At 39.7% G+C, this 26,168-nt stretch overlaps 1 protein-coding gene across 1 annotated transcript; it reads right to left on the bottom strand.

Annotated features, from left to right (window-relative positions):
* Window positions 1-324: 324 nt before the first annotated feature.
* Window positions 325-25,171, bottom strand: LOC109624522 (DNA topoisomerase I, mitochondrial). Its single transcript, XM_020079260.2, has 20 exons — window positions 25,013-25,171; window positions 24,638-24,766; window positions 22,226-22,277; window positions 21,076-21,122; window positions 17,872-17,991; window positions 17,604-17,691; window positions 17,347-17,474; window positions 16,831-16,946; window positions 15,497-15,618; window positions 12,653-12,775; window positions 12,337-12,524; window positions 11,738-11,879; window positions 10,807-10,950; window positions 10,109-10,294; window positions 7,169-7,237; window positions 3,514-3,628; window positions 2,267-2,394; window positions 2,005-2,105; window positions 1,121-1,270; window positions 325-687 (listed from the first exon to the last, which is right to left on the bottom strand). Exons 2-20 carry the CDS (start codon window positions 24,751-24,753, stop codon window positions 585-587), a joined length of 2,238 nt encoding a protein of 745 aa, XP_019934819.2. The 5' UTR covers window positions 24,754-24,766; window positions 25,013-25,171; the 3' UTR covers window positions 325-584.
* Window positions 25,172-26,168: the final 997 nt, after the last annotated feature.

Here is a 26,168-nt window from a genome sequence, read left to right on the forward strand (position 1 = left end):
GCCAGGTGCTGAGTCATTTTTTAAAAATAATTAACTCTGAGGTGCTCAATGTTTTTCAGTTAATTTTTCAAGCTGTATTTTAAGAAGCAAATTATCTGGAATGACTTTGTTGCATGTTTTTTTTTTTTTTGCTCTATATTGTTTATGATGCATTGAAATGACATTTTAGTATTAGACTTTAAGGTCTGCTGAGCTGATCAACAGGGAATTTATCTTCTATATCGTTTAAAATGTTCTTATGTCACATTTATCACAGATGGAATTAGAGATATTTATCATTTTCACACAAAGGTTAATTTTTGACAAACTGTAAATACACTGTCACTGCATAACAGGAACCTTTATTCAAACGAATACAAACAAAATGTACAAACTTAAAACTAACCAACATTTTTCAAAGTGAAGTGCATAATTAACGAGGAATTGACAGCAGTAAACAAAATTTGTCACAAGGATGGAGCTTGAGTTCAACATCAGCAGTCTTTGAACGTTCTAATGCAACATTAAAGTACTGTATGTTCTATAAAGTGGTTCCTTAATTGCATCACAGTGTCGGCTTATGAGAACGTTTTATAAGTTTGAAGTTAGAATACAAAGTCGAGCTCTGTCATGTCCATGGCCCAGGCAAACTTGTCCCTAAGGTTCTTATTATATATTTTTTCTACAGGTACCTCCATGTTCCGACTCCTACAACAGAAAACAACACTGTCAAATATAAACTGTCAAGTAAACATTTAACAACAAAACAGTTACGGTTCTAATAGGTTGTGAAATCTTTCCTTTTAACAATCTGCAGCTGGAATACAGGCAAACAAAATGGAAGCAATATCAGAGAAGACAAGTGCTTGAACTCCCCCAAAAAATGTTATCTCTAAAATAATATCACAGGAATCATCTGTTGATGTGAAAAAACGTTCATTTGTCTCTGATTGAACTGTTATACATTGTAATGTGCAGTGTGGCTCTTTGTAACACAGTTTTCTTCTGACTGATTCATCAGTAGGTGCGTTAATACTTTCTGACCCGTTCCACTGAGCTCAACCAACCTGAGCAAGTTAGAATTTGGGCAGCAAATCTGACAAGAAGTGTTTTAACCAAAACCTGATCTGTATTCACTCACCAAGCCACACTAATGCGTGGGTCCAGATAGTTGAGCTTGGAGGTACCCAGTGCAATCTGTTTGTTCTCCTCTTTATCAGTTGCCTGGACCTCCATCTTCAGCAGTTGCTCTTCACAGCGCCGCACCGCTACCTTCTTCCGTTCCACCAGACTATTAGAAAATAAGTCCCAAAAAGAGCACAACGGAATCACACAGTTAAACTTGTCAGAAATGGTACTACTGATTTTAAGGAGTCCTCTATTATGGATTGTTTACATGATCTGGGCAAGCAAAGGGTAAAAGGGACTGTTTCATCAGTATGCAGTCTCGCTCGAGTGAGGATCTTTTTGTAAATAACTGCACCCTGCACAACACCACTACACTCACCGGAAGAAAACATGTAAACAGTTCAAGTAATTAAAGATATGACGAGGATGTGAAACAGTGTCATTCAACGCCAGGTAGTTTAGAGTAGTGGCTTAAATTAAGTTTCTTCATAAATATCCTTTTTGCTGTCACAAATGATTTACATGTGTTTCACTGATAAAATCACATCGACATCCAGTGGAGCTACAAGTTCATTTTCTATGCATAATGTGAAAGCCATACTGCACTGTAATGTACAACCAACAGTGTTGGTAATTGCCTTTTTACTCTGGGCACAAAACGCCAAAATAATAAAAAGCAGAGAAGCTGTGCCTTAAGAGAAAGGCTAGATTTCAAGATCTTGTATTTCCTGTGGCTAAACTGCAGCTCATTATTCACACTGAAGCAGTTACGCAAGCTGCCAGGGTACTTTTCTAAAGATGGTGTAACTGTGTGTAGCAGGGTTTCAATTCTAAGTTAGTTTTAATCTCCACAGCTTGACAATTTAAAAAACGATTCTCCACTACTGCAATACTTACACCTGCAGCTTTGGGTCTGAGCTGCCTTTAGTCTTGGCCTCCTTCTTGGCCTGTTTTAGCTCTGTCTTAGCCAGGGCCAGCTTCTCCTTTCTATCATCAATCTGGGTGGAGCACATCAGGGTATTGACGTTTTTATACATATATATTACTGTCAGCCTCCAGGTATAATTTATTAGGCAGTAATGGTTACAAAAACACATAAATTATAATTGTTCCTGTTAAAGAAATAACTGTCTAACAAACAAAGTCCAGTTGCTCTTACCTTGGCCTGTAGGTTTGCCATAGACTGATCAAAAGTCTTTGGCGGTGCCCGCTGGTGGTTACAGAGAATAGCAACTGCTCTGTTAGCTCTGTTATAGGACAGCAGTTTCTCTGCCTCATTGTCAGACTCTTTGGAGGACGACAGAATGGTAATTTGTCTTCAGGCAAATAAGTCAAACTGAGAACATGCATCTATGCCGCAATCATGCAAGTTTAAAATATAAAATCATGCTGGCATCCCTCATGTTGTTACTGCGCACAAACAATTACAGGTTGCTACCATATAATTACATTCATTCAGATCTCCAATAGCTATGTCTTTTCTTCCTGGGGTTCAAACAACACACACACTACAACTTCACGTCAGACTTCAGATTGGCTCTCAGTGGCAATCCAGAAATGAGAAGCGAGTGTGACACTTCCATCTCTGAATGAGAGACTGTGCAGAGTCAGCCCATGGGAGCCTGATAAGAGTGAAGCAGAGACGCACCATGCTGAGTACAGTGATAACGTTCCTCTGCCTTGGCTGGAACAGCTAACTGACAGGGTATCTCAAATCAAACAAGCTAAAAATAACAAAAAGGCAGAAGTGTTGAGTGTTCTTTTTTATCTTGACTCCCTGACACATGGAGACAGGCAATGAGACAATCAAAAGAGCCAGATGAATAAAGCATGACTGTGTTTAAAGCAACATCGTGTAACATTTACTGAACAACAGCGCCCTCTGCAGCCACACAATGGGACAAATTCTATGAATGAAACATAACTGAACAGTGGATATTACCCATGATCCCTGGCTTCCTGGCCCAGCAGAGCCACTGCTGTAACTAATACACCAATAAATGTTTGCATTCTTGGTATTTACAAAAGTATTGGAGATAAACGCTGGTTTTTGATGACTTCAACTGATCTACAGTTCAGTATCTCTTCAACTTGCTGGACCCAATTCTGACAATTGAAACTGTGACTGTTCCACACTCCTCACAGGAGGGACCTGCTCACCAAAGAGCCATAACAGACGTTCAAGGTGAGGAGTGGGAATGAAAAGGGAAACATTCTCCCTATTCCAAGTCAGTGAACCATCAAAACATTGAAGCTGCTGTTTCAAGCTAAAACATTTTTGTAGTGTTACTTTAAGGTGTTGGTATCCATCTTGCAGCTGAATATGAGCAGGTGCTTTATAAGCTTGAGTGAGAGCCATGTATTAAAGGTTGGCCTGCTTTATAGTGTAGTGAATGTGTGAATTACTGTTTGTGAGCTCTTTGAGCTGCTGCTGCAGGGTGATGGAGGCGTTATACGTCCTGAAGACCTTCGCAGTCAGACCCGGCATCAGGGAACTGAGATGCTTGTTCATCAGGCCTGTCTGCAATGAGGAGAAAACACAGATCATGCTCACTGGTGTGGTATAGAACAGTGTCAAACAACAACAGAGCCACAATCAAGACGTGTCCTCGCCCACTAGGTGGCACTGTGGTATTGTAAGACGTCTGTTTAAAGCACCTGTAATATACCCTAACAAATAAAACACATAATATACCATCTCAACCTTCATTATCATCATCCATTAGAGCAGGAAGATTAAAAAAGATCACAGTGCTACTACCCCCCCTGACATTTCAAGTTGAAGCTGCCACAGCTAATGGTTTGATGGCCATTATCTCCTGTCAAATGGCTGCAACTTCACCAGAACAGCAAAAAGATGAAATGGAGTTAAGTCTGTAAGGGCACACAACAAAACAAACATCTACGCTCACTGTACAAGTCCTGATATGAGGCGCAAACACATGGAGGAGTTGGGAGGCAGATTTCTAAACATAGATGAAAGGAGACAAATGTAGGGGGGGGGGGGGGGGGGGGGCCCACAGATGAGTTCACACCTCTGATAGAAGGAGAAAATACTTCCGGTGAAGATTACAATAATGATGTGGTTGGTTTAATCAGCGTTCGGTCAGCACGCGGCCGACTGGGGCCAAAGACAGCATGAGTCTGTGCATGTCGCCGCAGGAGCCTATTAAAAACAGGATGAAGATGGGTTTTCATGCATGTATGTACGTGTGCACGGTTGTACTAGAGAGCACGCAGGCACACCAATTTGCTGTTGTGCCTGACTTGCTAATGAGCAACCTAACTCTGCCCCTGAAATGCTAATGAAGGTCTCCGCAAGTGTGAGGGGCAGGTGTGAGAGCTCCTGCACACCAACTCCCTTGGCATGGTGTGTTGTGTGCACAAATGTGGGTTTGTCATCTATATTGCCTTATCTAAAATGCACAATGCTCCACTCTTTAAATACTGGTAGCCATTTTGTGGTAATACCACCACTTGTGATGATCAGCATCAGTTTCCATCATGTTCTGATAAACGGTGGAAAAAGAACCTGACACACATTGTAGGCAGCAGACACTAGCTTTGTTTAGGTTTTTAAATGAACACCATTATACTCTGACTTATTTAATTCCTTGTCTAACAATGCCGATGAAGATGACACAACAACAACCAAGTGCTTGTTGGATAATCAATTACTGTCTGAAACCCCCTTGTCCCACAATTTTCTGCTGACTCAACTTTGCCTTTTCTGGTGTTGTGGTTGTGCTTTTCTCGTGGTGACATTTAACATTTAAAAGAATGCACCATGTCACCTCGCCTCAAGCTGGAGTATGAAAGGAAGAAGCAGCGTGCCAACCTCACAGTTGGTGCACGAAATGACCAATCCTCCAAGCATATCCACAGCTTGAGGGACTACTTCCGAAGAGCTTTGAATTTTATGAAACTAGCAACGAGCATTCTCCCAATTTCTAGCATGCCCAAAGCATACTAGTTAATATCATAATCATGAATTGCAATCTTTCTTCTAATATTCAAAATGTACTCTTGAGGATATCCAAACTTGACCCAGCATTAGGACTTTTCTATTTGCACCATTTAAAACAACTTTGCAGACACTTACAGATTAGTTTGAGCATCTACAATGAGAATCAGTGACTTAAATCCCCCATTTTGCACAGGTTGGAGCACCATCACATCGTTATAATAAACAATAATACATTTTAGTTATATAGCACCTTTCAAAACAAAGTTACCTGGTGCTTTACACATTAAAAATTAAGACAAACAATAGGAAACTATTTAAAAGCAATTTGAAGATAACAGTATATACAAACGTATTATAGATAGAATGTGGCCACCTCAGTCACCTCTTTCTAAACTGGACATACAACTTCATGTGAGCAGCACTGGAACAATTAACACCAAGCTCAGCAGCCAAGTTTCTTAAGGTCCAAACATCAGGGAGGCTGTTAATGGAACATGGCTTAGAGTCACTTAGCTCTTTACCTCCCTTCACGTTTTTCATTTACCTTTCAGTCCAAGTATTCAATTTTTCACTTTCCTCTGAAAAACCAGCTGAGGAAATCAGCACACTCTACAGTTCCATTCTGTCCATCTTCCTCCTCACCTCCAACGTACACCACCTGCCTGACTGTCACTTCTGGACATTTCCCCTTCCCTCCATCTTTCCACCTCCTACCTTTTCCCAGCCGTCGTCCACCTTCTCCTTCCTAACCTGCACCAGCTGTCATTTACACACGCACACACGCACGCACGCACGCACACACACACACACACACACACACACACACACACACACACACACACACACACACACACACACACACACACACACACACACACACACACACACACACACACACACACACACACACACACACACACACACACACACCTCCACTCTGTCTCTCTCTGTGGCCTGGCCTTTCCGGGTGTCAATCAGGCCTGCCCACAGCAGCCATTACCATTCCACCTCCAACATACCCTGACATTTCCCGACACACTAGAGGGCAGAGAGCAGAAGCACCACACTCCCTCCCTGCAATTGCTCCTTCTCTTCATCTCACCCTCTCACTCCTGTCCGGTCTGGGGTCTTCATTTTCCCGCCTGTCAGTCTTTATAATACAGCTGCCTCTCATGCCTTCCTTGTGCTTTCTTATCAGCATATCTTCCTCCCTCCATTTCCTTAAACACTTCTCTTCTGATTTGGCCATAATCTGTTGCATACATTCACACCTACAACCTCTTTGAGTGTTTCACGAAACACTCAAGGTCACAAGCTGCTGTCGCCTGGTTTCCACTGTGACTAACCTGTGTATTGATTGATACTGAATATGTTTCCCCGAGGACAACATGACGTACAGATTCAAATAATGTTGTTGATTTTCTGTTTTATCATGACAAGCAGCCTGAGAATCCCAACGGCTTCTTGTGGAGGAGTCACCTCACTTCTCTGTGGCCCTGCTGCCTGCAGCTAAATGAAGAGGTTGAAAGGACGGCAGATTTTTTTTTTGTGTGTAGAAATTCATCTGCCCACCATGTTCACTCTCAATTTTCACGAGCACAGTTTCATTTTTATCTGCCAGAGTCCATCCTGTCTCTCTTTTGAAACTCCTTTTCTGCTTTCACTCTCCTCGCTTCCAATATTCTTCCTCTTCTCCTCACCTCCCATTTCCTCACGTTACCCCTTTCATCTCTCCACACCAATGGTTCATCCTTATTCAATCTCATCTCTTACACCTTACAATTTAGTCCCTGCTCTTCCTTTACCATACCCTTCTGTCCCCAGAAAATATAAAAAATGTAACTCTATTTCACTTTCAGTCCCTTCTTCAAATATTACTCACCTCAGGGGGTTTCTCACACTTTTTCACAATCCCCAAGAATAAAAATCAGTTACTCTTTATTTGTGAGCAGTTGATACCTGAACATTTTCTTTGAACACTTGCTTTCTTAATACCAAGATGTAGAGTCTTAGCTTGGCAATGTTTTTACCAAAAAATAAATCTTTAACGTGGGGTGGGTATAAAACATGCAAAACATTTAAAGAAATACTTACACCAAGTCTGTCGAAGAGTGCATCTCCAGGTTTTTTGTTCTCCATGAAGAGTTTAAGGTTCTTAAAAACCTGAAACCATACACACAGATTAAAAACAAAAATTCTAGTATGTAACACTAATATTTATAATTGTTTGTTTCACTTGAGGTCTACATAAACTGAGTAAATCTGGATCATTGACTATATAAATATGTGACATACTTCCTCCTGTTGTACAAATATTTAGCTAAATATCCCTATACAGGTGCCGCCATCTTGTGCTTTTTATGTCATTTGAAGTCTGTGCGGTAGTAATTCTGACGTGAAGCCGCCGTGTCGTGGTCCCACTCAAACAACTGCAAGTCATACTCAGCTGTCAATCATGACGTTTCACCCCATTCGCATCAAATAACTAATAAAAACCGAACCTATCGGTAAATTTAACAATGAACATACATCAGTGTGACAAGAACTACCAAAAAAGGACAAAACTATTAAACTAAAGACATTTTAGTTTGGCCCATGTCCCATCCACTGACATGGAGGAGGACCTATACTGCAGCAAGCCACCAGGGGGCAATCCAGATGATTTGCCTTCCCTTAGGGAGCTGTCCTGTCATCCATCACAAACTCTGGTAAGGACATTCATGCAACACTGTCAACATTACAGGGCTGACTAGGGCAATTTGAATAAGTTGGGAGCAAAACATTGGAGATTAAATTACCTTCAACATCAATAAATTCAACAGGAGAGGTGGAATGTGGCAGTGGTTTTTTAAAAGCTACTTTGATTTAAATATAAAATATAAATGTTGAAATTACACAGTAAATACACATTATAATTCACTTTACATATAAGGTCTTCAGTGTGCATGTGTTTGGAGCCTGAGTAAAATTGACACAATTATATCTGACATTTCCAGCAACTCCACAGATGCACCAGTCCCCAAATAAACCAGTGAAATGTGCCAGACACCAATTAAAAGCAACAGATGTGTTGCTTTATAAACCAGACTGACATATTTCACTTGTTGGTTTGTGTGGCAACCCCCCCCCCCCCCAGCAAATCAACTGAAAATATAAAAAAAAGAAACATGCAAGTGGACAACAAAAATAAATAAATCAGTGTCTAGAAGCTAGAGAAGCAGAGACACCAAAGGGAACTTTCCTAATTGGTCTAGTGAGTGAGTGAGTGAGTGAGTGAGTGAGTGAGTGTGTGTGTGTGTGTATTTGCTGAGATGGAAACAATAATTTAAAACAGATAGATATATAAATATTTAACAGGCTTAAAGTACTCAACAGAAAACATTTATGCAGCTGCAGGTGTCCCCACAGTCGGGCTGTTTGATAAAGTCATTCAGCGTCATTCTGATGTAAGATTCACTAAGGTGGTAATGAGTCACTTCATGAAGAATTCCCGTGTGCAAAAGGCAAAGAAAACACATATTGATCGCTTATTATCTTATACATCAAATATTTATAACCCCAAGTATCATTAGATATTTTTAACCCCCACCAGAGGTTAAAAATGAAAATGTCTTCCCGCTATCCTTCCATTTTATACCGAGTGACATTTAGCTGCAATCCAACTGATTTCCCTGGGAATTTCTGATGCTAAAATATGCGAGTGACTAATTAATACTAACTAATATGTTGCTTTTGAATGCACATATGCATAATTATATGTTCTGCCAAGAAACAAAACACTTTGGCTGTCAGGTGCTAACATTTCTTTTTCCATCTCTGGAGCAGAAGATAGCCGGGCCGACACCAGAGGAGGGGTTGAAAATTTACATATGCATGCTCCCACAGTACACACACACACACACACACACACACACACACACACACACACACACACACACACACACACACACACACACACACACACACACACACACACACACACACACACACACACTTTGTCATAGGCCACTTTAGGGAACATTACAAACCCTTCATAATTCATTTCCTGAGAACTGACTGCAACCATAACCGCTACTTGAAAAACCCTTAGCCCAAAACTCTGACCTTAACCTAACCCCAACCTAAACAAGGGACCCTACAGCTTTAGTCACTAATCGGACAAGCCCATATAACTGGTGTTTAGGCTACATCATTTAATCTTAAAACACATCATTACCTTATGTTAAGAGGTTATGTTTTCATCTGTGTTTGTTTGTCTGTCATAGCAAGAAGCATTACATAAAAACTACTGGATGGATTACCGTGAGGAGGATGGAGGGGTATGGGTCAAGTAAGAATCCATAAAATGTTTGGACAGATCCAGAAATGTATTCTCAATAATGATACATGGAAATAATTCATGGATCTTGATGTAAAAATTCAGGCACATTTAGGGGCCTGATATTTATGAGTGTGTGTAATTTGGTGCAGCTGGACTGAATGTAAGTGGACTATAGGGCCTTGATCGAGGTATGTGCTCTACTGAGATTAGAAGCGTGACCAGTTTACTTGCTTGGATGCAATAACCAGCTTCAGGTTACCTCATTTGAAAGGATAAAAATTCTCCCTCATGAAGATGTAATCCAAGAGCAGAGTTCAGCAGTTCTAACGGACAAATTAAACCAGCATAGCCACAGGAATCCAATCTACAACTGTGACTCGAGGACATTTCTCAGTTCCTCCTCTGCGTCAGGCTCTGTGCGTGTGTCAAAATGCAGGCATGTGACCTTCTCTGCAGGGACTTCTGCCAAAACTCAAAGGGCAACACCTAGATTATAATAATGAAATATGTTGGGTGTTTTGTATCTCAATGAACAGCCCTTATTTTGGAGTGTTTTGGTGATGTTTTTTCCAATGGAGTGTTTTATGAACTACATTAAGTAGCATAAAAATATTTACAAAATTACATTTCAGATCCAAACAACAAATGAAAGGTGGAGAGGATGAAGGCAGGGCCGGAGGTGTTAATCACTTAGTGCGTCTTTGTTCCTTTACCTTGTTGATGACAGGGACTTTGTTGTAGTAGCGAATGCAGTCTTTACCCAGGAAGTCGAACTCCACCACACAATCGCTGCCGTCCAGTTTCTCGTGCAGGGTGATGTGCTCGAGACGGAGCGAGCAGCAGCCCACCGTGTCTGCCGTCTCACCCTCCTCCTTCTCATTACCAGCTCTCAGTGCCAGCTTGTTTGGTGCAGAAGATGCAAAGATAAACACACATCAAAGCCAACACACACAAACATCGAGCTCTCTTACCACCATCTCTTTCATTCACAGAGCACACATGAAAAATCAGGTGACAATTAAATGTATTTACAAACACAAATACTCAGTGACATTAAGTAGAATTAAAGTCCATAATAAACACAACAAAGCTGAATCTGAATTGAAATGGTCTTTGGCACAAGCCAAAAGCAATCACACACTCAATCTGTCTTTTCACTCAGTGCAGACTGGGATTAGCTTGGGGAAGAAAATGGCTACATATAATCAATTTTTTTCTTGTAAAAGATCTTCCATCTCGCTATGAGAGAAAAGAGAAGAGGCAATCAAGACACATTGCATTGATTTCCAGTACGTCCACATGGCCCTCGGTATTAGACCTGAGCATTAAGGAGAATCTGACACTGACAAAGGTTTCTCTCTCTGTGTAAACATTAAACTTCAGTTTTCCTTGCGACATCACAGAACCAGACCTTGTCTATGAAGTAGAGGGCCACAGCTCTCTGGCGAGTGCGCATCTCTTTAGACTTCAGATCCAGGAGGTATTGCTTACGGATATCGTCCACACATGTCTTCAGTTTCCTGGCGACCTCGTATTTCTCCCAGTCCTTCTCTCCCTGCATTGACAGCATGACAAGAAGTGAGAGCAGAAATAAGAAGTGAAAGTGAGCTTTCTCTGAAAACCAAGAACTTAAGAAACAAAACAACAACATGATGTGATTTTCCTTGAAAGGTGTCATATAAGATTGTTTTTTCCCGATGGTAATCATGACATAAGTGCAGACTGTTAACTCGCACAACATAAAATATAAAAGCATACAACTCTAATGAGAAAATTCTCTCTCTTCTGTTGGTTATTATATTGAGACCAAGAAAACAATTAAACCCATCATCAGTCACACATGCATATTGTCACAGAGACTAAGTGGAATAACTTAACCTTTACACATGAAAGATGAGGGAGAGGAGAGCAAGAATGCAAATGGGAGAGAATAACACAGATAACCCACAGGGGATTTGATTTACACTCACACACAGCCACCATTATGGAGTTTTAATAGTTAAGCAACAAAAACATCCAAGCAAATCTGTTTCCTCTGCAAAGAAATGTCCTTTCTGCTGGGGTTCTGCAAGTTTCAACAAGTACAATATTTTATACAATATTGAATGAAATTTATGACTTATAACTTCTCATAATCAAGGGTAGGGTGAAGTAGCCTAGCAGAGGATAATCCCGATATGCCATGTTATCCTGTATACTTTAGGCAGAGACAGCAGATATCCAGTCTTTACCACAGCCAAGACGACAAAATGGAGACCTACCTAAACACATTTAAAGCCTAGTATCCCTGTGTCTTCTTTAGTAGGAGGAAGTTCCCTGTTTGCATCAGACTCACGGCTTACCTTGAGTTTTGAGTTGGCGTTGAGCATGACGTATTTATTGGCATTCTGGATGTTCTCAGTCCAGCCGGCCAGCCACGTCACAGTGTTGTCATGTCTAACTTCTTTCCAGCGGTGACCAACAGGGGGCACCGGGACACACCCTCTGTTGGAAGGAAAAAAAACAATGCACATAAGCAGTTGCAGCAGTGGAGCACTTGACCTGGATAAAACCTGCTGAACATAAATGTGTGACACCAGTACCTGATATAGATACAGCAAATGTAATTTCAATCACTGTGAAGGAACACATGAGTACAAGAAACTTTTTCATTCTGCACACAAGGCCACTGAGTGAATAAGTCATGCATAACTATAATTCTTGAGCGATACAAATCATATTCTACTGGTTAGACATTCTGTGTTGCAGTGTATTACCATAATCTGTGCAGCTGTCAAAATGGCTACGCTTTGTTGCCTTCCAAGAAAGATGGTAATGTACTTTTTAGAAAAGATAGAAGTGGTTTCTCTGTGAATCCAAACTTTAAAACACTTTGTGCACTGAGGTCTTGGTTTATTTTCTTGAAGTGAGTGAATAAATCTTGTCACAGTCCCACTCTTACTCGCTGCAGTTGATGATGACGTTCTCTGGCTGGATCCTTTTCTTCAGCATGCCCTGTTTTGGGTGTTCGCCTCTGCCCCTGAACAGCCCTGGAGGCTCAATCTTAAAGTTGCCGATACGCTCTTTGTGGTGGTCCAGCAGACAGAAGCCATACTCATCCACTATCTTCTGATTGGCTTTTTTCAAATCCTTAAGATATCGAGCAGAAGAAATACACAGAACCTCAGTTATCTACGCCAACTTTGCTGAGACGGTAACAGGAAGATTTGAAAGCAACATTAAGCACACGTGCAGAAGGAAAAAAGCTAGAGTCTTACCAGTTTCTCCTCCTTGCTCATGTTTTTCCTGGCCTCCACCTTGGCTTTGTGCATCGCGTGCATCTCTCCAAAGTCACATTTGTCAAGATCCTGAATCAGTAATCTCTCCTCATGGGTCATCTCCTACACACGTGCAAAGTGTCTTACACTTAAGTGTTGTCTCATCATTTAAATCATTAATCAAGCACAGACAAAAATGCTTCTGGGAAAATGATGGGCAATTATTACTAATTGACATTTCAATCATATTCTACAAATCATCACAGATTAATCTATAACCAAAATAATCATACGCCGCAACCTTAATATTCCAGGAATCAATGTTTCTAGAAAGACATGTATCAGAGTTGAAAATAATACATATACACATTAATATGATATATATCTCCTGTAACTTCACTTGTTATACACTTTCTTTTGATGAAGAAATTGTTCAAAATGCTCATTTTTTAAAACATTTGCAAGACAAAAAGCATTTTTTATTAATTTAAATTTACAGAACAACAAATTTGGAAAAAAAAAACACACTGGTCTAAATAATATGATTAAAACAATACCGCGACTTTTATTAGAAACTGAGTTTTTTAACTCAAAACCTCTGCACACATCTTTAATACTAATCCTTTCACTTGAGGAGGAAGCAGATAAAAGGTCTGCACACAACATTGCATTATTAAATTTACCGGGAGCTATTAATCGAGTGTGCAGAACCTTTGTCTGTTCAAATAACGCATTACAACAATAATGTATCATAAAGACCAAATACGACAAGCATGATCAGAACAGATCAGTGACCTTTAATTTAATTACTCATCTTTATGGAGGCGCAGAGGACAAGGAAAGTGGTGTCGTTATGAAAGGCCAGAGTATAGACCATTTCCTCTCTGTACCAGCTACACCAACAGTGTCGACACTGCAGCAGCTGAGTTTCAACTTTAACTGTCAACTTTCTAAAGTTGCTGCACAAAGGGTCATTCTATTGATGAGGTCACTAACACGGCAAACAGACAGAGTGTCTCAGTGAAGACTAAATGATTCCACTCAGAATCGTCTGGTTTTAAAACGTAATGACAACATGAAAGCTTTTAATATGGCCTGCTGCTGTTGGGCCAGAAAGGTGCTGCAGCAGGAACTACAGGCTGACTTTTACACCCACCACAGCAGTGCTATTAAAAAGATCAACAATATTTATCACTTAAAAACATAGATCGTAATATAAGGAAGACTTAAATTGACAAATTAATCCTGAACATTTAGGATCAAGGTAATGACTCATCTTTCAGGTTTTTCAGAGCAGACCCCCTCTTGAAGTTTTGTTGTGTAGGGTCACAGGAGATGAGATGTAAAAACACTCCTCTACATAAACACACATGTACATCCACATCCACACACCCCTCTGCAGACACACTCTGACAGTGTGGACACGCAGTCAGTCTGCGTGTCTAAGCATGACTGACACCCGACAGTGGGCGGGCACTGAGGGCAGTGGAGCGAGGAGAGTTTTTTTCCGGCTATAATAAAACACTTTAATTGGATTTGTTCATATGCAGGGGAGCTACTTGTATGGATTAGCATATCAATGCCTTCACACAAATCGTATTTTCAAGTGCATTGAGCACTAAGCAGCGCAAAATTAATTCTGCATGATATGCCTTGGGGCTTGGCACTTGTGTTTTCTCTACACAGAGGACAACCTGACACCCTGTAACGCACACACACACATACACACACATAAACACACGTATTCTAACACGAAGCTCTAACTACAGACAACTTGTACTGTAATTGGATGTTCTCAAGAGAAAGTTTCTGAAGCTGACATTTTCAGAAGCTGACACAGTTTATATGTTGTACTTTTTATGGCAACGTAAGCATTATTAAACTGAAGTAACAGCAGCGTAAACACAATTGATACAATGAAGTTTAAGCTACGACAACTTATTCATGTATACAGCAAATTATCCATGGCAGACAAAGCTTGCAATCATCAGCGCTGTGGCAGCATCAAGGGAAATGTTGCAGGAGGAAAACCAATGATTCACATTAAGAAATCTGAGAACACTTTAGTGCAGCATGGGAATATGATTTATTTGAAATTTTACGGAGACGTCAAATTCTGTTTATTTCATTTTCATCACTAGGGATAAACCTCTGAGATGCAGGTATCAGCTGTAAGAGGCAGTTGGGGGGTTTATTTTTTCCTTCCAAAACTGAAGAAGAAACAACCGCACACTGTCTTCACTTGCTCATTGAAGAACATTTAAACATGTTCCTAATACCACTTCTTCAGTCGTGTCTGCTCTGCCTACGTACTTGTCACAAAGCATTTTCGATGAGCTGAGGTCCTTCCAAAACTGGTATAGGGTGTCTACAGCTATTAACAAATTAAACTTTTAAAACGATTAAGCGGAATTTGAGAACAAACTTGTGATAGACACAACAAACAGTGAAAATATACTTGTTCCAAATAAACACATTTATGTCTGTTAGACTCCACCGCCTTGATTCCCATTGACTGAAGTTTGATTTGTACACAAAGAGCAGTTTGTATCATAAGCACTTCCAGGCACTGGCTCTAACCACCATAATTACTCATCATTCTCAAGCCATCTATTAATAAATTTGAATTTCCACTTGTTCATCAACTAGCTAGCCAGTTGGTTAGAATGGCATTAGTCTAATGCACAATCTTAACCAGAGATAGACTAACGATGTTGCGTATAACGGAATGATTCTTCTTCTTTGGCTTGGCAGAGCAGATCCTTCTAAACTTAGGACAATTTAATACTTTTTAAGGCCTTTTATTTCTAAAATTGAATTTAAGACGAGGCTTTTTGCCTTTACCTTCCTCCAGTCTTGAAAGAAGTTCTCTCTGAAGACTGTTTTGGTGGTGTACTCATGGTCCAGCATCTGGGCAAAGAACATTGCCACCTCCTCAGCGGCCAGGCTCAGCTTCACCTGCTTACCTGTACGAATACAAACACAAGCACATCACTAAGATTATCATTACTGACCCATCTCACGTTATATGAAGTGAGGCAGAATGAAAACTATAAAAATAATACAGAATGCAGCTTGTCCAGCAGGCTCAACAGTTCATGTTCACACCCTCGAGGGTGATGAAACTCCAGCTTGCAGAAACATCCACCTCAGCTACTTCACAATCCTGTCAGACTAATCCACAAATTTATAGAGGCAGTTTTAGAGACAAGGACAAAAATCTACATTCAGCCCCTTGACTACAAGCAAGCTACAAACAAGCACGAACAGGAATTAACAGATCAAACCAACTTCCCATAGGACGCTGTTGTGCCTCGACTACTAATTAAAGCAAAAACAATTATAGTCATCAATCAGTGTTTGACCCAATACACCTTTGGTGTCCTAAAGATCTGCTCGTGCGTGTCTTGTGTGTGTGACTGAGTTGTGGTGCCTGCACACTGGCCTTCATAGAATTCTTTGTTTTTATTCACAACTTCGTCCACGGTTCCTCCTCCTCAGAGCTTCACTGTTTGGTTTTCATTTCTAAGATTCACATTTGAGAATCTAAATTATTCCAGCACAATTTGAGAGCATCTCCAAGAAGGTCCTGTATTGCCCCAATATTATTCACCTGTTCCCTTTCCAAGAGTTCCTTAATATTCTGGGTCAGGGTCATGTGCATGTGGCTGAGTGACTGGAGAGAAAGCTATGGAATTTAAACACCCCAGGCTTTGAATGTCAAACATGCTGGTGTTGCGTCAGTGGATGTTAAGATTTTCAGAGTTGAGTGTCCTGAGGAAAGAGGATTTCTATTCTGCACAGCAAAGTCAGAAAGGACTTCAAATTCCTGTAGAGTAGACTTAAGGGAAGATGTTCTTAAGGCACTTAAGCTATGGAATGACTGACTTCAGATATTTAGAAATGAGAAATCAGTGTCTTCTTTCAAAGGATTCAGATTTTCTATTTTTAATCAAAAGCCTTTCAATTAATTTAGAGTAAATAATGTAAAAAAACACATACGTCTGTGTTTGAAGTACTTTCGCTTACTTGTGCTTTAAAAAGATCTAAACAGAACCAAATTATTTTTAATTACTGTGGAAAAAATAGCTTGTGGAAAAAATAGCTTGTGGAAAAAAATGTTTCAACCCTGTTTCGATCAACCTCCCTCAATTGTCCTCACTCCATGTTGGACTGACCTTTGTAGAGAAAGTGAACGTCATCAGGTAGAGGCTGGTACTCAGGGGAGAAGTAAGGTCCTTTGTGTTCCAGGAACTTCCATTTCACCCCATGTTCATATTTTTCTTCCTCCCACCTGATGGGAGCAGCATGGTGAAACAATTAGGATGAATCAAAGAAAATTGCTCCACTTCAGTCTCCATGTAGTTGGGGTGTGTGTGTGTGTGTGTGTGTGTGTGTGTGTGTGTGTGTGTGTGTGTGTGTGTGTGTGTGTGTGTGTGTGTGTGTGTGTGTGTGTGTGTGTGTGTGTGTGTGTGAGCACCAGACCTTGCGGAGTGAGCATATTTTTAAAAAGTGACAGTCTTTATACACAGTCCATGGATTTAATGTTCAGGTTAGAATTAGGTTTTAGTTGGGGGGTTTTATTGTGAGGGTTAAGGTTTGGGCAAGGAAATATAATGTCAATGAGTATCCTCACAAATATAGAAGATGTGTGTGTCAGTTATATACAATATGAGAAAGAAGCATTTCAAAACCATCTCCAGCGATTCTGCTCCTCCTCTTCTTTCTTTTTGATCTTCAGCAGTTTTGCCTCCTTAACCTCCTGCTTTGTCTTCTTAGGTTTTTGGGAGACTGGGTGCTCTCCTTCCTCCTTCTTTACTGCCTGTGTCAGAAAGAGACACTTAAATGTCAATTTAATAGGCTCCCACTGTGAACCTAATCTCCAGAAAACTTCAAATAGTGGGAGTATTACTGATGGAGACAGATCTCCACAGAGAAAACCCATGTTTACCTTTTCTGCCCTCTTCTTTGACTTCTTTTTCTGAGCTTCTCCGCCACTTTCGTCTTCCAGCCCAGGTTGCTTTTTTTTCTTCTTGGAGCTGAAGTTACCAAGAGATGGAGAGAATAGAAATTCCTTACACAAATTCTTGAAGAAGAAAAAAAAAAGCACCTATAAAATGCAGCTATATTAACCAAACTCTAATATGAATAAAAGCCTACATGTAAAGACTTGTTTAATTTCAGGCTGATACACAGCTTAGATACCAGGTCACACTTACTTAGTTTTTGCAGTAGGATGCAAAGGACTGTCCACGTGCTCGTCTTTAATTCTTTTCCTTTTCAACCCTTTCTTCTTCACGGTAAAGTCCTCCTCCTCTGGCTCCTCTTTCACCAAATCACTGAACCACAAAAAAAGACTCAGCATCCAGAATTCAAATTTTAATGACGTTATAATCTTAGCACTAGCTAATAATGTTTCTTTTTTATCTCTTTCCAATCTGAAGTCAGTCTGATTTGTGGCCTCATAGATTTATAGTTTTATACTGGATGAGGCTTTAGTTCAATTACCCGCCCGTCTTAAAATCCAGTTCACACAAAGAAAGCAATGTTTTTAATCTCAATTTAATTAAAATTTGTATTGATTTTTATTATTATTATTTTATTATATTATTTGACCTTGATCCTAACTGATGTTTTTTATTCTATTGTGTCTTTCACATCTCACTTGAAATATTAATTTTCAATCACCCTGACTTAACATGCTAATAATGAGGCAGAAGCTTTCACTGCTGCCTGCCACAGGCTGGCTCAAGTGTAAGGACTAAATTAGCCTGTCCTGCGGAATAAAGGTTGCTGACCACAAGAAATTACACATAATGACAGTAATTATCAAAACACTAATGATAATGCTATAATTATAGCAATTAGAAAAGAAAAATAAATTACCTCTGAAAACTTGGATTTCCCTGCAAAGTGAGCAAGTGGTGGGTGGGGAAATGGGCCTAATTAAGAAATCAACAAATTACAGTCACTGCTGCTAATAAATATCAATGGACCTCTCTGCTTCAGATAACATTCAGTGAAGGGAGAACTGGGGGAAAGCACATAACTGTTTATTTTTCTTATTACTGGGGTAATACGTGTCATAACTGAATTTCTTAGCTGTGTGAATACAAATGCACCTGGTCTATGTCTAAAGGACCACCTACTCAGCTGACATCCTCTGACCCGCTACAATGACCCAAACATATTTTAACGCTTCTCAGTGTTTCACATACAATTATGTGTCCTACTACAATATTCACAGTGACCGCTACCTTGATCTTTCTATTTATTTAAAATGAGTGAAGTATTTCATTGTAAAGCTGCAGCCTCTCCTGACTCCGCTCTCTTCTTGTCACACTGACACAATCGCACATCTGTAAACTGGCAAAAAAAAAAAAAACAGGCCATAATTTGGTCTTAATGATCATGCTGAACATGCATTGAAGACGGTTTTGAGAGTGGTGTGGAACACGTGGCCACTCTTAGCTGTGTGAACGGAACACAAATGCATCCTGGGCCACATCCGAAGGACCGCCTTGACCCACTGCAGCTTCATAATGAACTGAAAGTGTTTCTACACCTCTCATTGTTTCCAATACATTAAATTATTTGTGGCCACTACTACAACATTTACACTGACCGCCAGATATTGATTTTTTTATTTATTGCAAGTGTTTTTACACTTCTCAGTGACCTGGCTCTTCTCTCTCCATCACCGCACACGCGCACACATGCGGAGTCAAGATTAGTAGGAATGGTGATTTTTCATTCACTTAAAAAATTAGATTTTTTCCGAAGTCTGGAGAATATCATTTGCATGCCGAGGCATCTCTGTAGCACAAGGCTTCATTTATAATGGTGTGTTGTAACAGATTTTACCTTTATAATAAAACTGCAGCTTCAGCGATTTGGATGTTTCACTTTTGCAATTTCAATAATATTATAATTTATTGTTTAACGCTAACTGACCTTTACGTCATGTTCATCATTTATTGACATTTTACCCAAAACCCTTCTGCCAAGTATTCTTTCTTCTTCCAGCAAATCCTCACAGGAGAATCTGCAGTCAGTGCACTTACACTACACAAAAATCCAATCACACTGTCATTTCATACTCCAATTCTTATGACAGCATTCATGTAGTCATCATCCTTACAACACAAAACTATTCGTGTAAGGATTTTGACAGTTTCTGCCTGTGTGTTTCAGAACACTCAGTTTGAATGAGACTTTTGAGACATTTGAGACTTGACACTTTTATGCAGTACCTATCACCACAGAGCAAGGAAAACACAAAACATGCAACTGTCCAAATACTTTCAGACTTGAAGACTGTATATCAGAGTATGTTTCTTTCAGTAAATTCAGGAGAATATTGGCCAAATATAGACACAATTATTAAACTGGTTCCATCAAGTTCCCTTTGTATAAATCTGTGTGCATCATCTCCCGTCAGAGATGGAGGTTTTTTTTTATGTATGAAGTAAATGCAGAAACTCAACTGCCTGCCTTCAGCTGTCAGTGTCAAGATCGCATTTATTCCTTAGAAAATGACTGACACATCTATGTTCTTAACCTTCACGGTTGATAAACTACAAAAGCCTTTTTTATATCCACAATAAATTTCATGTATGAAAGACATTTTCTAACATAATCTGTGTTCTTTTTTATTTTCACATTGTAAATGTTTTTCAGCTGTTCAGCTCAACTACTCAATGTGAATATATAAGAAAAAAGCATGTGTAAAAATGGTCATGTTATTTTGGTACATACCGACCGCACTGCTGAGCAAAATCCATAAAAAGCTTTACAAAGGAAGGTGGGTCACTGCGTCCATTGACATTTACAGTCAGTGGTTCTAATAGCCTTATGTTTCTTCCTTAACTCTGCTGCCTTAACTTTCTCCCCTGCATGAAACCCACTCAACTATCACAGTCACCACCTGAGCCTTTTCTGAGGGGAAATAAAACCCTGAAGGGAAACATTAAAAGCCAGAATTTGACAAAATAGTTTTTCAACAGATATCTCCTTTAAAATGTCCCTCATTGTTTTGGGCTGGGCTGAGTCTGCATCTGGGAAACAATCCATTAGCAACTGCATAAAAACACCGCTGTGAGACAGATTTGACTCAGCACGCCTTCGGCCAAAGTCTGCCTTCCTGGCTATGCCCCGCTGAGCATCCAACTACTCAAACCACGCATTTACATTTATTACTTTTCTGACAAGCCACAGATATTTGTCTTCAGCGCAGAGTAAAATTAAAAGTATAAAATGGGAACAGCTTTTCTCTATGGCCCATGAACATCAAAAAACAAGGATTATTTTCCATCGTCTCAGAGGAAAGACGAGAGAAACAGGAGTAAAAATTGTGAAAAATAAAACAGAAGTATTTTGTCAGTATATCATTCAGTCTACTGAAATAAAGACTTCATCCCTACCTGAGACTGTTGGCTGACTCCTGGGTCTCTGTCTTAGGTGTTTTGACCTGAGGGGAGAACATGCATTAAATCATAATAAAACATAAATTCAGACGACACTGTGCATTGGAACACATCATCTAGCTTATCTACAAAGGTGTGCAGGTCATATCATGTCTTCTAGGAGTCTGCATGTAGATTTATACACTGAAGTTAAATCTTTACCTGGATAATGTATTGTTTCATTGATAAAGAGGGTGAGATCATAATTAAGTATAACTGATCAGTCTATCAACAAGATACTAATCAAATATCAATTATCAAGCAAAAATACAATTACTTGACCATTTCCAGCTTCTACCATGTGATATTTTGCTGTTTTACACTTTGTGCACGCCTTTGATTTTTTTTGGACTGCTCAGATGTCACCATGGCGATTTTTCAACTTCATATTCATCGACTTACAGTAAAAAAATTTCCTTTCAGATGAATTTTAATAAAAACAATCCTTAGTTGCAACCATACATGCAGCACTGTGCGGTGGAGTGGGAGGCAGTACAAGGATTAAAGTTATCAGATGAATTGCGTTACCATTTAAACATTGTAATTAAAATACTGCCCTAAAATAATTACTTCCGACAGCCTGGATATTGAAATGCATGTACGTGAACAGTGCTGTGGGAATCGGACACCTGCTAGAACAAGCTGCTGCACATACTCGGGCTGTGTCAGTGTGAGCAGAGGTTAGTAGGTGACAGGGGCTGGAAATTTCAGCCTGGTATCTGATATGCTGATTCCAGAGAGGGCACGAGTTCTGGATGGACTCTCATGACCATGACAAACCCAAGAAGATGACACTGAATTTCCATTGACGTAAATGTGACAGCAGGTCAAATTTTAGCCAGATGAAAAGCTTGATATTAGCACATGACTAATAAATGGGTTGGCCAATAATAGCAGCTGATGTGAGCCCTTTACAAACATATCGGTGTCAGTGTTTGTTTACCAATGTGCAATTGCATGTCTTAATTATTGCCCAATTTTTTAAATATATATATATATACACATCAGTATTGGGATGATTTTTATACTCCCTAATATTGGCATCAGTCCCCAAAAAATTAGATAACTTCTATTCAATATAGAGCAAAGAGAAGAAAATGTGATTCACCTTCTTAGACTTTCCATTATAGGTTTTCTCTGCAGATTTATTTGGCTTTGTGCTGCTCGTCAGGTTGTGAAGATGGGAATGGGACGACAATGAAAGAAAGAGAAAAAGGCTTGTTAACGATGCAGTATTTGTAACACATGAGCAGTCAGGGAAAATAGTAAAAGTGCAAGAAATAATAAATTTTCCCTATAACTGTGACTTGACTGAAAGGGCCCCTAAGAGACAGTCTGAGCTGCACTTTTCAAGTGCAGGCTTAAAGAAGGAGCATATTAAACTGATTAGAGTTAGATTCCTGCCTCTCCCTGGTTAGCATCGTTCTACTTTGACAGAGCTATAAAATGACACCAATCAGACAAGTAGTGTACTTGAGGATCCCCCAACAGCTTTGAACATGTTTCTGTTCAATTTGACCTTTCCAGACTTCAGGGATTGATGTATCATTAAATTGAGTATTGCAATTATTCCTGAGTAATTTTAGAAATCCAAATTTTGAACATCTGACTATGGAAATATAACAGTTAAGGCAGGAGGCACTTCTATGTTGGGGGGAAATTAATTCCATGAGTCTTACAGCAGAGGATGATAAGCTGATCCTTAATCAGTAATTCAGTCAGTGTGCAGTGAAATAACACATGGCTGGGCTGTCACAGAGAGCTGCCTGCTCTGCTGCCAGCAGTGCTCACAGGTGTCTATTCATCTCTCTGCTCTCATCAATTACACAACCAGTGACAGATCACTCTGCATTCATTTGTCTCTTCACATATGCACCGCAATAAACGCATCAAATATCAAGGTAAATTAATTTATTCATATGGTGATTGAGTACCTACTGTACTCAGTGAAATTAATGCATGCACTTGATGCCACCGGCCTCCTCGACAGCCAGCGCAGCAGAAGTAACCCTTTGTTGTGTCTGTCCTGCAGTTTCACACATTTTCTGCCATATTGCTCTCTGCTCTTATCTGATTTATCACCACAATAGGTAGTTTTTTTTTTTAATCCAGATTAATTTATCAAGGTCCTACTCTGCAGGACATATTTTCTGGACAATTCAGGACATCATTAGTAAACAAAGTCAGATAGTTTAACCCCATTTTTATTCTTTCTTTTTCTAGAGATGATGCAAGGTTGATGATTAAGTGTCTCAGTTAGGGGTTGTGGCTACATCCATCACTGTTAACTGTACAAAAAGTTGTCTGATTTGTTATGTTCATCGTAAACATGTTTTTGTTCCTTGAATTAGATTGTTGATTCATTAAATTGTGGCAGTCGTTCAAACAATCACTTATATGCAGGTCCCTCAAATGAACTTTAAACTTGGAACAGAAAATGACTATGCTCTGCCTCTATAAATATTTCAACGTGTAGTAAATAACATTATCAGGTTAAATGTGTGAATTATTGTCAAAGCATTGATTAACAGGTATGTTGTTACATAAAACCCTAGCAGCCTATTGTCGCAGGAGTCCTGGGAGATGGCATAATAGTTATACTGGACAGCTTCTTACAAAGAGTGCGTCAAACTAAATAAGCACTTAACTTTATGGAGGAAATGTAAAAAGATACAATATTCACTCAGCCCCTCCTCAACCCACAATTCTGTTTTTCTTTTGTGTCTGAAACAGATCTGAGCCCAATCGAGTTAACGTAAACTGAACTTTTGTTTCCCTGTCCCTAACACATGGTTATTTCCTTATTCACCCAGCCAACATGACTGACCTGAAGCAAACTTCAAATTCAAACATTTTTGTCCAAACCCAATCCGGCTGACGTATTCACACTCTAACATGTAGCCCATTTCCACTCAAGTTCTCCATGGTTAATGGTTAATTAATTGGTGACAGTAACCTGAAACAAATTCTCAGCTTCAGAGGTCTCTCCAGAAGAACACAGTGCAGTGATCTACAGGATTCTGTCTCATTCATTTGGAAACAGTATCTGTATGTGTACTCTGGCAACTGTGTGGATACAGATGACTGCACACTTGTGTGCGCCGATAATGAAATGATGATATTGCACGATGGGAAAGGGAAAGGATCGCAACACAAATGTAAGGTGACACCTTAATCACCTATGTTGCAATGACTATGTTGCACAACGGGAACAGGAGAGCGCTGCGAGGTAACACAAAAGTATTGTGAGGAAACGAAAAACTACAGCAAGTGGGAGGTGTCACAACTCGTTTAATGAGGTAGAACAAAAGTTATCCTCGAATAAATCTCACTCAGGCCCCTTCGAAGGCTCCGGAAATGCTGATTAAATCTGTGGAAAGACTAGTTTGGATGTGTACTGTGTTGATCACTGCTGCTGTAACTGTGCTGTCATGACAGGAAGTCATTCAAGTAACATGTTGGTTGGTTAAACTTGATCAAACCTTGATGGAGGTGGCTAAACGGTGCCACACACACACACCTGTCTCTGAGCGTGTCTCCACCGGCCCCGGCACTGTCATGGTCACTCAGCCTCTTCAGTTTCGCAGCCTTGTGTTTGGGCTTCCCGTCTCCTTTAGCCTCCTTCTCTCTCCCCATCTCTCACACGGACCTTCAGCGGAGCACAGTGGCCATCAGCCGGTCAGAAACACACACACACACACACACTCAACAGTTTAAAAAAGAATCACTGTATATCAACGTGTCCACCGCCCGGGAGTGATTTAGCAAAAAACTATTAGCATTGAAGCTAGTTAGCTAATTACAAATGTCTTCTTTTTTTTGGGGGACGTTAGCTTGTCGGAGAAATTGAATTTCACGTCGTGGCCGGCGGGTTAAACTCCAGCGTGTCGCTCACCTCACTCCTCGGGTTTGATGTCGGTGGGTTTTCACTTATTTTCCGAGTAACAGACAAACTTCTGCGGTTCTGAACAAGGCGGGATGTCGCACTCGCAAAGACGTCATTCTAAGTTGAACTGTGATTGGCCGAGGTTGCCAGGTTTCAGCGGTGTTGCGGAAAATTCCGTCACTTCCGGTTCTGTGACCTCCCGACGACCTCTCACGTCCTGTGTTGTGTTTATGCGTCGCGGGAGATTACTCGATGTTGTCCCCCAAAATTCAGAATCAGGTTTCTTTTTTTTGCCAAGCAGCTTTACACATACAAGGAATATACTGTGGTGATATAACAAAAATACTATAACCAGCAGGGGAGGGATTGTGCGATCCAGTAAACACTAGAAACTGGATTGTGCAATCTAATAAAAAAATATTTATTACATCCATCAGTCAGTTGATCAATAAAGTTTATTTTTTATTTGTGTTGTCCATATTCAGAATCCACAATAGTGCAACTTCCACTATTCCCTTAACTGAGGGATCGCTCTCCAGCAAACAACAACAATATTTAGAACATTCATGTGAAAAGACAGTGTCTGACATTATCAATGATAATCAATAATTCATATCAGTGTTTATATTCTTTTAATATTTATGCTTATTATAGTCTATTATTATATTTGTCAACAATGTAAATGTAAAATACCAATATTTTCCTTGTTTTGCTTTAAGGTATGATGCCTCAAGTTTCTATTTTTGTTCATTTGTTTGTAAGCAATTACATTTTGAATAAAGTATTGAAAATGTATTGTTGTTTACATCTCTGTGACATCTGACACAACTTGAAATCAAATGGGTTTGGATAAAAATTATCCAACAATGGGATTAAAACATTTTCTTTAAATAATTTTCCATAGAATAATGTCAGTGTCTGTAACATGGGCTTTTTATTTCCTGTAATTCATGTTTGCTATTGATTCCCCCATGTTTCTCAGTCTGTTCCATGTTATTTATATTTATATATTAATCTTTTTATTTATTTATTTTTCCATCTTGACTAGGATTCAGATGAGGATTTATATTTCAAAAGGGTGTTTCTGTTTCAATAAAGAATACATAAATAAAAATTAAGACGTGTTTTGTAACTAGGATGGATGAGGCATCCTGGCATTGACTGA

This window comes from Paralichthys olivaceus, chromosome 7 (genome assembly GCF_024713975.1).
Source record: "Paralichthys olivaceus isolate ysfri-2021 chromosome 7, ASM2471397v2, whole genome shotgun sequence".
Taxonomy (NCBI): domain Eukaryota; kingdom Metazoa; phylum Chordata; class Actinopteri; order Pleuronectiformes; family Paralichthyidae; genus Paralichthys; species Paralichthys olivaceus.